The sequence below is a fragment of the Sorex araneus genome, chromosome 5 (genome assembly GCF_027595985.1).
Source record: "Sorex araneus isolate mSorAra2 chromosome 5, mSorAra2.pri, whole genome shotgun sequence".
NCBI lineage: Eukaryota > Metazoa > Chordata > Mammalia > Eulipotyphla > Soricidae > Sorex > Sorex araneus.
The window spans coordinates 40,605,066-40,618,326 of NC_073306.1; the positions used below are offsets into that span (position 1 = coordinate 40,605,066).

Below are 13,261 nucleotides of genomic sequence, written 5' to 3' on the forward strand. Positions count from 1 at the left end.
CTCCTGTCAAATTACTTTTTCTACAATCTGGATCCCAGGAACAGAATCCGAGGCATTATTTAACCGAAAGACGAAGGCGGTGGCCGCGCAGAGAGACGCCTTCTCGGCACCTTTGCACAGAGCGCATGAGTCAGCTGGGAGCGAGCTGGGCACACGCGGGCCCAGAACCGAGAAGCCGGGCGCTTAACCCGGAAGTGGCTCGCGGAGTCTCCGCGCTTCCCGACACCCGGCGCCACGCCCACTCCCGACCTCTCGCGACAGCTGTGCGTCATTCGAGCGCGCCGGAGTCGCGGGGCGTCGCGCGGCCTGCGTCGCTCGCCGGGTCGCTCCGCCGTGCTGTCTCACCGGTGCGGCCGAGAAGCCGGCCAGTTTCGCTTTTCCTCCGACTTACAGGCCCCGCCGCCATGGAGTACCTCATCGGCATCCAGGGCCTCGACTTTGTGCTTGTCGCCTCCGACCGGGTGGCCGCGAGCAATATTGTCCAGATGAAGGACGGTGAGAGGAAGCCGGGGAGGCCCGGCCGGGCCTAGGCGCGGGGCGGCTCGGAGGGAGTTGGGGCGCGTGGGGAGGACCAGGGAGTTCCGGAGGGGCCCCCCTCTGCCCGAAGCGGGCTCGGGCGCAAAGCCCGGGGCCCCACAGGCGGGCCGGTTTAAGGCCTCGACACTGCCTGCTGCCCCGGCGCACGTCGAGGCGAGAGTCTCGGGGCTAAAGACATGCAGCTTTTTAAATGTTGCAGCCTGCGGGGCACCGGGTGTCCTGCACCCACCCCCGCCGCCCCGCCTACTGCCCCCGCCCCAAGCTCTGCCACGATTCCTCTTATCGCTGCTAAAAGGCTCTTGCAGTTGCGTCCCGGAATGGATCTAGGATCTAGGGAGCTAGCAAGCTGACCTTTCCTCTGCCTGTAGCTTCCCGTCATTGCGCCGCCGACCCTCTTTACTGGTTACCAAGTTTTCCTTGTATTTTAAATAGTGATATGTGACCGGAGATGTCCTTCCCTTCCTCCCCCTCCCCCCCGGTGTAACTTGGAAGAAGTTATTTTGCACTGCGCAGATTTCCGCATCTGTCCGGCCAGATTAGTAATAACTGCCTCGTACATGTTTTGGATGAAAAAGTTGGTGCAGATGCGTTTTGACTTTCTTTGGTCCCTAACTACTGCACTGTGCTGTCTCCCTAGAGTCAGTACTCAAGAAATGTATTTTTCAAAGATTTTGGTTGTTGAACTACAGAGTCCTAGATTGTGTTTTTGCAGTAGACCACAGACATGTTAACATCGACACATATGTTTTGGTCTAATTGTTTTAGTGTTCATTTGACAAGTAGGTTTTGAACACCTATGTATATTTCTTACAATGCTAAGTGCTTAGGGGATGCAAATGGGGTGATGTAGACCTTATCTAAAAAAGTGTGGCAAAGAGGGCTGGAGAAACAGTACAGTGTGTAGGGCACTTGCCTTGCACGCTGCTGACCCGGTTCCATCCCCAGCATCCCATGTGGCCTCCCCAGTACTACCCGAAGTCCCTGAGTGTAGAGCCAGGGACTTCGGGTAGTACTGGGGAGGCCAGTACTACCCGAATAACTTCTGAGCATTGCGGAACGTGACCTAGTTCACCCCCCAAAAAAAATTGTGAGAAGAGACTCAGATATGTGTGCGAATAATTAAACAAGAGCTAGAAAATGATGCTGTATGTGAAAAGTACAACCAAACTTTCCACGTGATGTACAGGGAGGAAGAAACTTTTTAGGTATTCGAGAAGAAAAATTTTTCTAATTATGGGATTAGGGAAAGCTTCCAGGATTGATCTTGGGTTTGAGGAAGGAAAGATTATTAAATTGGGAACTTCCTGGTATATAAGAATAAAGGGGTTTGGGGCCCAATAGTACACTCTAGGGTGTTTCCCTTTTGCATGACCAACCTGGATTTGATTCTGGGCACCCCATATCATCCCCTAGTTCTGCCAGAGTGATCCCTGAGCATAGAGCTGAGTCACTTTGAGCACTGCTGGGTGAGGACCCAAAACAAAAAGGGTAAATTGTTCATTTCATTAATGCTTTTAGTTTCTGTCATTATTTGGGGAGATGAAAAAATTCTGAGTCTTTACTTGGGGGTCTGTTTTTCTGAAGAAGAAAATTATGAAACTGGTTTTGTTACATATCTATGATATAAATTGTTCCTCAAATGAAATTACTTTTCTGAAATCCTATTATTAGTTTGTTAAAGTTCAGATTGCAAATCATGCTTTCCAAAGAGACCCATTTGTTCTGAGTTAACCTGTCCATTATTTTTATGACCTTGACACGCATGTGGTTTTAGCATAGAGTAGAATATAAGTAAAGCATTCACAAAGTCACTACCTTTACAGACTTTTGTTTTATCACAGTAGTGTATGTTAAATCACTCTAAAAAAAAATAAAACGTGCTTTAAGCCTACTTATGTCCACAATATTCTGGATGCAGCATACAAGGTATTGATAGAGAAGTCTTAGACTTCTTAAGGAGGTAGGGCTGGAGAGGTATAGGGTTTTAGGTATTTGCCTTGTATCCTTCCAGCCCCAAGCACCACATTTGCTGAATTCCAGCACCACATTTCCCTGAACACTGCCAGTAGTCGCTCTTGAACACAGAGCCAGGAAAAATCCAGGATGTGGGAGGTGGGGGGAGAGAAGGTAGAGGCCAGAAAGATAACACAGGGGCCAGAGTGATAATAAAGTGGGTAGGGTGCTTACCTTGCTCATTGCTGACCATATACAGAGCTGGGGTATATGGTTCCTTGAGCTGCTCTACCAGGATGCACCAGGAGTGACCCTAAATCATTAATTAAACCCTGAACATGATAGGAAAAAAGCAAAACAAAACTTGTGCTGTGTATAGGAAAGAAGTTAGACTGTATATAGGAATATCATGCAGCTGTAAGATAAAATGAAATCTTGAAAATTGCTGCAATGTAGATGGAGACAGTATCCTGTTAAGTAAGTCAGAGGCAGAAGGACAAACACAGGATGATCTCATTCTTCTGTGGTATAGAAACAAAAAGGAATAAATAGTAACCAGCAATGACAAACCTCTGAGTACATATTCATTTTATGTCTCTCATTTCTTGGTTTTTACAGAATTGCTCTTGGGTCTGGAGTTGTAGTTTCATATAGCACAGATCCTCTGCATTTTGCATGGCCCTGGATTTAATCTCTGTTGGCGTGGCTTTCCCTGTTCAGTCCCAGAACCACTTTAGTTGGCATGACTGCCATCAGCACTTCAGAAGCCACAACAAAAGGAATTAAGGAAATAGAGAGCTGGAGTATATGCATGTGTGAGGCTCAAGTTTGACCCCTAGAACCACGTAACTAACACAACTAGGGGTGGCTGCCTGAGCACTGCTGGGGAGGTGTGGCCCACCCAAGTATTGCTTTTAATTATGGAGTACTCCAGTCCACATAGAACGGTGTCTTTTCTTCTGAATCTTCTAGCGTGTATAATCTGAATTACCTTATCTAACACTGCATAATAATATTATACACATAGTATTTTTTTCCTATCTAGGAGTTGTGAGAGTATTTCTGTTTTACACATTTGGAAACTGGAGCTTAGGGAAGGCAAATTACTTGTCCAAATTCAAATTCAAAGATTTACCTAAATAATAAGCAATGTCTGTTGGGTTCTAGTCAGTTGACTTTCCATAGGGTTGTACGCTGATATTTATTTCAGGTCTTGTAAGTGTGTTTTTTTTTTTTTTTTCATTTGCTTTTGGGTCACGCCCAGTGATGCTCAGGGGTCACTCCTGGCTCTGCACTCAGGAATTACCCCTGGCCGTGCTCAGGGGACCATATGGGATGCTGGGATAGAACTCGGGTCGGCTGCGTGCAAGGCAAACGCCCTACCCGCTGTGCTATCACTCCAGCCCAAGATCTTGTAAGAGTTTTTAAGAATAAAAATTTCTTTACAACTACGTAGGCTATTTCTTGCACAATTCAGGGAGCTGTTAGCATCTGTCACTGTCAGCTTAGGTTCTTTCGTTTGGTTGGTTTGGTTTTGGGGCCACACCCAGCAATGTTCAGGGGTTAGTCCTGGTTCTGTGCTCAGGGATCACTTCTGGCAGGATTGGGGGACCGTTTGGATACCAGGGATCAAACCCTGGTTAGCTGCATGCAAGGCAAGTGCCATCCCTGCTGTACTTATTAATGCTTTGGCCCCATATCACTGTCAACTTTTTATCTTCCTTCAATTCTCACTGGACAAACAGTGATACTATTTAGAAAAAACTTCTGATTTCATTTATTTATTTTTTTATTTTTGGGCCACACTAGCTCAGTGTTTTAAGGATCACTCATGGAGGTGCTGAGGGTCCATGTGCAGTGCTGGGAATTGAACCTGGCTCAGCTGCATGCAAAGCCTTACGAACACTGTACTATTTTCCTGGCCAAATTATGGCTTTTATTATGTTCACAGTATAACAGTGTAATGCACCTAGATTTTCAGTCTATCTTCTAGATGAGATGTAATTCTCTTTGACAAGCTCTCTGTCCCTCCAGTAAGCTTCCCCTACCCCATTTAAAAAATAATGCGAATTAATGTTTTGAACAAACAATTCATATTAAATATTGACATTTTAGGAAATACCAGTGAGCAAAAGGAATGAGATAATAGTTTCTCTTACTCTTGCCATTTATGACTGTGGCATCTGATCTCTTCTTGGTTCTTTTAAGCCTAATTTATAAAGTGGAATCCTTTTTATAAGCAAGTTTTCAGACTGACAGGTTTTAAATCTTCTGTAGCCTATAGCATAGAAAAGTGTGTATTTGTATTTATTTAGGAGTTTCAGGGGATTTTGAGATTATTTACAGGAATATCTGGGTGTTTTTTCCTCCAATGCTTAAGAAGCCATATTACTGGTATCAGTAACTCTCAAATACTTAAAAAGTGTCTGACAGTAACATTTTATTCTTTAAATCCTATTAAGGGATTTAGCCGATTCAGTAGCTTTCAAATAGGAAACTTGTCTCCCAGGGAAGATTATTCAGCACTATTTGAAAAATGAAAAGTGAAAGTGAGAGTGAAAGGGAGATTTAGGCTTTATTGTGAAGGGACAGTTTAATTATAGAATTTTCTTCCTAAGGCCGTAATTGCTATCCATATATTTATCTTTCTAATCTGAATGAGTCTGCTTCACCTAGATAAGATTAGAATATTGGGGGAGGAGGTAAGGCATTTTAATTTAATTTAATTTTACTTTATTAAATTCTTCTTTTTACTCTGCCTAAGATCAGGGTTAAATCTAGGACCTTATGAATAGGAGTAATGCAATCTGCCACTGAGCCTCATCAACAGCCTCTTGTAAGGGATATTTAGATTGGTTAGTAGTACAGTTTTGGCGGGGCCCCCACCTGGCAGTGTTCATAGCTTATCCTGACTTTGTGGTCAGGGATTACTTCTATTAGAATCAATCTGGGATCAGCTGCATCATGTAAGGCAAAGCATCTTAACCTCGTCCATTGTATTACTCTGGCCGCAGTTTAAAAATATTAAAACTTGGGGCTGGAGCGATAGCACAGCGGGTAAGTCGTTTGCCTTGCACACGGCCCAGGTTCGATTCCCAGCATCCCATATGGTCCACTGAGCACCACCAGGAGTTAATTCCTGAGTGCATGAGCCAGGAGTAACCCCTGTGCATTGCCGGGTATGACTCAAGAAGCCAAAAAAATAATAATAATAAAAATACAATTAGGGGTTTTCTGAAGAAGAGATTTAAAAATACATATATATTAAAACTTTCTGCTTGGACAGTAGTATAAATGTTCTCTTTGATTTGGAAATGGAGTTGGTTTACTTTTTCTTGGGGGGGAAGGGCATGCACCCTGGGATGCTCAGAGGTTACACCTAACTCTGCACTCAGAAATTACTCCTGGTGGTGCTCAGGGAACCATATGAAATGCTGGGGATCCAACCCAGGTCGAAGCCAGACCTTTACCCACTGTACTGTCACTCCAGCCCCTGGTTTACTTTTTAAGGTGATTATATTCAGATAGGGTTCCCCCCCCCTTGGGGAAGACTTCTTAATTTTAAGTGAAGCATTTTCATATATGCATGCTTATAGAGAAGTAGTAAATAACATTTGTATTTGTAGATATAATGTAGGCCTTTATGATCTTGAGCTTAAAGTTAATGTCCTATTTCTATTTCCTTTAATGTTTTTATTATTCTGTTGCCTCTGCATATTTTTAATTGCCTTTTTAAAAAAAAAAATTTGGGGGGGGTTATACCTGGCAGTGCTCAGTGCTTATTCCTGGCTCGTGTATAGGGATCACTCCTGGCAGGGCTCGAGTCCCTAAGGGGTGCTGGGAATCGAACTTAGGTCACTCATGTGCAAGGCAAGTGCCTTACCTGCTGTACTATCACTCTGGCCCCTTAGCTTTTAATTGTTGGCTTCTATATATATTCTAATGATACTAGCATTAATAAAATATGCTGAGTGTAGCATGGAATATGAAAGTACAGTGCTTACTAAAGTAATAATTAGTAAAATTATTCAATACAATTGTTGACAAAACTTTTTAGTTACCTATATAATTCTAAATTTTGGATAAGATAACTTCTAACACTGTTTTCTTTTTGAGCAGATCATGACAAGATGTTTAAGATGAGTGAGAAAATTTTACTCCTATGTGTTGGTGAGGCTGGAGACACTGTACAGTTTGCAGAATATATTCAGAAAAATGTGCAGCTTTATAAAATGAGAAATGGTAGGTAATAGAATACAGTTTTGCTTAATGACGTGTCTTTTAGTTTTAAATAGAAGGAACACTCTTTACTGGCACTTCTACACAAAAGCAGACTTGTGTGGTCATGTTTTTATTTGAATCTTCTATTATAAAATCAATCTATTTTGAACATTTTCTTCAAGAATTACAGAGCAGAAAAAAAAATCTTTTAATACTGATGCTTGGAAGATAAAACTGGTTTTTCTTGGAGATGAGCATGCTAATGTCGTACTGTATTGGGTTTTTGATTTTGGAACACAGGTTCTTGGGGGGCCGTGTTCAGATCAGTGCTCAGGAGTTACTTCTAGTGGTGCTGGGGGGAGGACGGATTATGCAGTGGCCAGGATTGAATCTGGTACTCCTGTGTGCAAAGTGTTGGGAATTTCTGAATATCTGCTAAAATACCTAAGTTAAATTTTATTTTTATTTTGGGGGACAGAGAGACAGTACAGTACGTAAATCAGGGCTTGCATGTGGCCAAACCTGGTTCGATCCTTGACACCTCATGTGGTCGCCTGATTACTGTCAGGAGTGATCCCTGAGCACAGAACCAGGAGTAAGCCCTGAGTAAGCCCATGCTAAGTGTGGCCCCCCAAAAACAAAACAACATTTTGTTTTATTTCTTTATGTGACCAGCCACTATCACCATTTTAGGTATTTTTGCTTTTGCTTTGGGGACACACCCGGCAATGCTCAAGGCTTATTATCACCTTTTTGAGGTCTTTATTTCCCTTATCTTCAAAATGAGCTTGAATAGTAATGAATAATACTTACAGACTGATGCTTTTTAAGCTTGATGCCATGTAATTATAGCAAATTTACTGTGTCATAAAGGGTTCCGCCTTATCTCTGGATCTTTTCTAGGGTGGTAGTTAGATTTTTTTCCTTTTTTTTTGTTTTTGTTTTTTTGTTTGTTTGGGGGCTGTACCTAGATGTGCTCAGGGTGGTGATCTTGTGAATCATATTTGATGCCAGGGATCAAACCATGTCAGCTATTTTCAAGTCAAGTGCCTTACCCACTATACTATTTCTCTAGACTCGGTAGTTTGAATTTTGAGATATTTTGTGTACTCTCCAGGTCTAATTATACTTTTCTCTTTTTTGCTTTTGTCCCTCTTTTTTGCCACACCAGTGGTAATTTGGGACTGTTCCCAGCTCTGTTCTTGAGATAGTAAATTATGTTGGAGATTGAGCCCAGGACTCCCACATGCAGAGAATGTGCTCCAGCCCTTTGAGCTATATCTCAGCCCTTTGATAAACTCTAGAGCCAGAGAGAAAGCTCAGCTGACTGGAGAATGCATGATTTGCAGGCAGGAGGCTTAGGTTTAATCTCTGGCATTGTATGATACCCAGAGCACCTCCAGGAGGGACCTTAAACACCAGACAAGGAGTAACTCTTAAGCACTAGGTGTGACCTCAAACGAGAAAGAAAAAATGAAAAAAATTCATGTTTTGTTTTGTTTTTATTTTTTTTGTGTGTGTGTTTTCAATTTTTAAAAAAAAAAATTTGACTTTTTGGATTATACCCAGCAATGCCTAGCAGTTACTCCTGGCTCTGTGCTCAGGCATCACTCCTGACCGTGCTTGGGGGACCAGGCTGGGGATCGAACTTGCGTTGGCTGCGTGCAAGGCAAGTGCCCTCCTGCTGTACTATTGTTCCAATCCCCTTACATCTACTGGGAAAATATTTCCTTACTCCTCTGATGCAGGAAAGTTTATGATGCTCTAGTAAGAAGGACCTTATTTGTAGTTAACTTCCATACCTCTGTTTATTACCAGTCTGTTCTCTGAAAATACTCATTATTTTTTCAAATGTTTGGTTGTAATGGAAACATTATTTTTCTGTGGTTTGTCCTTGAAATCAGATTTTATTTCTGAATAATGTTATCTTTGTATTTTGGTTTGTTTATTTATTTATTTATTTGGTTTTGGGGCCATATCTGGCAGTGCTCAGAGCTTACTTATGACTGTGCTCAGGGATCATTCCTGGCAGAGCTTGGGGTTCTTATGGTTGGCTGTGTGCAAGGCAAATGCTCTAGTGCTATACTATCTCCACCACACTCATGTTACCGTTTTTAAAAGAATAGCCTTATAAAGTATGTTTCTGAGGCCGTCCTAATTTCTAACCTCTCTTCTTTCAATGTTATTTTCAAAATAAACTAAAAAATAGGCATCTAGAAGCTCTTTTAAAAACCTTGTTTATTTTTACCCTTTTCTTTTTTGTGGAAAACCACAAGCTGTTAATGAATTGATCAAGCAAGACAGAATTTGTAGGGCTGGAGAGACCTTGCAGGGATTAAGGTGCTTGCCTTGCAACCAGCTGACCCTGGTTTAATCTCTGGCACTACATGGTTACCCAAAAACCACCAGGAGTGACCCCCTCAAACATCACAGGGTATTGCCTTTGAATCTTTTGTGGCAAGGAATTACTTTCAGTACTAATATGCTGTATCACAGGTATTCCATGGGGAAAGAGAGGTAAGACATAGAAATGTGCCTCTTTGGGCTGGAGTGATACAACAGTAGGTAGAGCGTTTGCCTTGCATGTGACTATCCCTTTTCCAATTCCCCTGCACCCCATATGGTCCCCCAAGCCCTGCCAGGTATGGCTCAAAAGGCAGAAGAAAAGAAATGTGCCCCTTTTGCGAGGTGTGGAGCAGGAGGGTAAGAGGATTTATGTTACACTCAGCAGTGTTCAGGGCTTACTCCCTGGCTCTGTGCTAAGGGATCATTCTTGGCAGTGCTTGTGGGGCTATTTGCAGTATCAGAGATCAGACCAGCATTGGCTGCATGTGAGGCAAGCATCTTACCCACTTACCTACTGTCTCTCTGGCCCAGAAATGTACTTTCTATTCTCTGTGCTTTATATACTGAGTGCACAAAGGATGGGTAGACTTAAAGAACTGGAATAGTGGAATAATTTGGATTCTGTTACTTCTTCTGCTTTACTTAAAATGTTTCTCTCTTCTGCTAGGTTATGAGTTGTCACCCACAGCAGCAGCTAATTTTACACGTCGAAACTTAGCTGACTGTCTTCGGAGTAGGGTAAGTAATATAGTAGTAGCTTTAGATAACAACAGAGAAAGTTATTCTGGAAGTGTCTATGGTACTGGGGCACATGCCTAGCATGTGGAGTCCATGAGTTTGGTCCCTGGCATTGCATGCTCCCTAAGTTCTAGAGTGGCTTAGTACTGCATCAGTGTATCACCATGCACAGTCATGTCAAGTCTCTCCAAAAGTCACTCCAGGACCTCCTGAGCGATGCTTGGGAGATCAATAGGAGAAAAAAAGAACAGAAAAATCACCTGTTTTCCTTTTACAGAGTAAATATTTTTGGCTCCTCCCCCCCCTTCTGACCCTTTCCATTGCTGCTTAATCATTCTTCAATCTCTTTAGGATTGTTTTTTCTTTTCTACTATGTGTTTTTAATTAAAGCCTAGAGGAAAAATATTTATTTCCAGGAAATTTGGATGGAATACACCAACATAAAGACATGACAACCTTTGGGGGTAGAGTGATAGTATAGCAGATAGGGCACTTGCTTTGCACACAGCCAACCTGGATTCTATCCCTGGCATCCCATATGATCCCCAAACCCCAGCATAAGTGATCCCTGAGTGCAGAGTAGACTCTGAGTATAGCTGAGTGTTGCCCCAAAACAAAACAGCAAAAGGACATATGACGGGCTAGAGTGATAGCACAGCCAGTAGGGCGTTTGCCTTGCACAAGGCCCACCCGGATTAGATTCCCAGCATTCCGTATGGTCCCCTGAGCACCGCAAGGAGTAATTCCTGAGTGCAGAGCCAGGAGTAACCCCTGTGCATTGCCAGGTGTGACCCAAAAAGCCAATAAATAAATAAATAAATAACGAATGCAAGTGCAACTTTGAACACATAGCCTAGAATTCAGACTGAAAAAAAAAAAAGAATTCAGACTGAGATTAGTTTTCTGTATCACTTTGACTGTTCTTGCCAAAGCACACAACATTAATTCCTCATGACTTATTCTGGCTCTTTTGCTATTTTTGTTCATTAACATTGTGATAAAATATACATCAAATTAAGGATTAAATGTGTAAAGGATTGTGCAAGATGTACTTAGAAAGTTCATAGGATTGCCAAAGGTATATATATTATCCCCTCCCATGGGGACTTTGTAATGGAACCTTGCCATGTGACCTTACCCCCTGTGCCTGTTTACTCATCTGTGAAATCAAGATAACTTCCTAACCCCACAGGAGTGCTAGGAAAATGAATGCTTGTAAATCATAATATTTAACATTCATAGGACTTTTGCCCAGAGCATTTTGCTTAATAATTTAATCTACTCACTCTTCTACTGAGACATAAAGTAGTTAATTCTCTTTCACTAATATGGAGTGAAAGGCATAAAGTGCAAAGGGACTAGCTCCCGGTCACACAGCAGATCAGAGCTTCACTATGGCACCATAATCACTTGACTGTTCTGCTCTATGTTACCTCCTTGATTTTCCAGTAGCACTTCTAGAACATTGGTGCTGTTCAGTTTTTACAGTGATGCTAGTTTAATTTGTACTTAAGATGAATTACAGTAAATTGAAACAAGTTGCTTAATTTTTTTTTGCAGTGTTGAGAGGTTTTTTAATTTATATAAATCTTTAAACCAAATTTTTTTTTCTCATAGGTAAAAGTACTTGACTGAGAACTCACTATGTAGAACTCTTTTTCTTTAAAACAAGTTGTGGGAGCCACACGTAGTGGTGGTGGTGAGGTGAGGGTGAGGGTGGTGGGGAGGAATTGGAGATGCTTACAGTGTCTGCATCACAGTGGCATCTGGTGTGTATGCTCTAGTATTTCAGCTAATGCCCATCCTCTGAATCCTATTATTTTTATTATTATTTCAAATAGGGGCCTCCCCAGTGGCGCTTGGGAGTCCAGGTGCCACTCCTGACAATACTCAGCCCATCAGGTGGCCCTGCTGATTTCTGAAGGGTTGCTGCTTGGCCTGTGGTTTGAAGGCCACCAGAGCCACAACCTCAGTGTTCAGGGGTCCCCAGGGCAAGTGGGGTCGCAGAGCAGTCATGCACTCCAGTGCTTTGCATTTCTTTTTCTCCTTTATTCTTTTTCTTCTTCTTTTTTTTTTTTTTTTTGGTTTTGGGGCCACTCCCAGTGGTGGTCAGGGAGGCTATTCCTGGTTGTGCTTTGGTGTCACTCATGGTGCTCAGGGGACCATATGTAATGCTGGGGATAGAACCTGGGTTAGCTGCCTGCAAGGGAAGGGCCCTAACCCTTGCACCTTAATTCTAACCCTGAATTTCTTTTTCCTAATGCTTGCTTTGAACTAGGGACTTATGCAGTATGTAGTGCTTTAAGTTTGAAACATTCACATACACAGATTTGGGTGAAAGGTTAATCAGTGACTTGTTTTTGTGAGAGACAAAAGTGGATCAAATATTACCTTTCTGGGGCTGGTGTGGTAGCTCTAAGAACTGGAACAAATGCATTGCTTGCAGAAGCCCTGAGTTTGCTTTCATTTCGTTTTTGTTTGTTTTTGTTTTGTGACCATATCTGATGATGCTCAGGGGTTATTCTGGTTCTGCATTCAGCAGTTAATCTTAGCAGTGCTCAGGGGACTATATGGAATGCTGGGGATCGAACTTGTGTTGGGTGCATGCAAGACTATCATTCTAGACCCTGGGTTTGATTGCTTAATCCCAACTCTTAAGTCCCTTGAACACCACTTGAGTGCTTAATCCCAACTCTTGAGTCCCTTGAGCACTTTAGGAGGAGGATTCCTGAACTGGGACTAGCCCCTGAGCACTGCCAGGTGTGGTTCCAAAACAAATACTAATTTTTTCTGGTACCTAGATGTTCCTGAAGTAAAATTATTTTGACTCATCAGGTGAATCTTGAATGGGAATTCCTGCTTTGGGTACAATAAACATTTTGCCATGTGTGCTGCCGACAATAAGTGAATTAAGCTTCTTTTAGAATTTAGATTGGAGGTAGTCTTCATGCATATGCAGAGAATCTACTTAATATGTAGCGGAAATAAATAAGATATTTATTTATCTTAATAAATATCTCTTATAGTTACATGGAGCTCTAGTAAATATTGACGACTTCTGTCTTGTGCTTCTTGGTCCAATAACTACCTCCCCTAGTTTTCTATCTACAGTTGTTAGTTCTATAATCTGAAATTTTATTTTAGTTATTTTATTCTAGGAAGAAAGATAATGATAGATTTTAGTCTTCCGAGTAAGTACAAAATAATTGGATTTTAGTATATTCATATAATCACACCAGTTGGCACCTGAGGCTTATTTTGGGTCAGACATTGACTGTGCATAATTTTGTGTCTATATCTAAGTGTTTGCTTTCCAGTTTGCTCTCTGTGTATGTGTTTGATTCTGTAAGTATTGGGGAGGATTTTTATTGCAGCATATATAGAGTTTATGAGTCTTACATAAGCGGCTCTTTAAGATGCAATCATTACTGTTACACATAGTCTCTGGAGTTAGACTGCTTAGGTT

At 42.0% G+C, this 13,261-nt stretch overlaps 1 protein-coding gene across 1 annotated transcript in view; it reads left to right on the top strand.

Moving 5' to 3' along the window:
* The first annotated feature begins 256 nt into the window (after positions 1–256).
* Positions 257–13,261, top strand: part of PSMB2 (proteasome 20S subunit beta 2) — a 42,293-nt gene continuing 29,288 nt past the window's right edge. Inside the window, exons 1-3 of the mRNA XM_004614257.3 lie at positions 257–495; positions 6,610–6,732; positions 9,725–9,795. Coding sequence (XP_004614314.1) covers positions 405–495; positions 6,610–6,732; positions 9,725–9,795 — 285 coding nt within the window. The 5' untranslated portion in view covers positions 257–404. The remainder of the gene's footprint in view (positions 496–6,609; positions 6,733–9,724; positions 9,796–13,261) is intronic.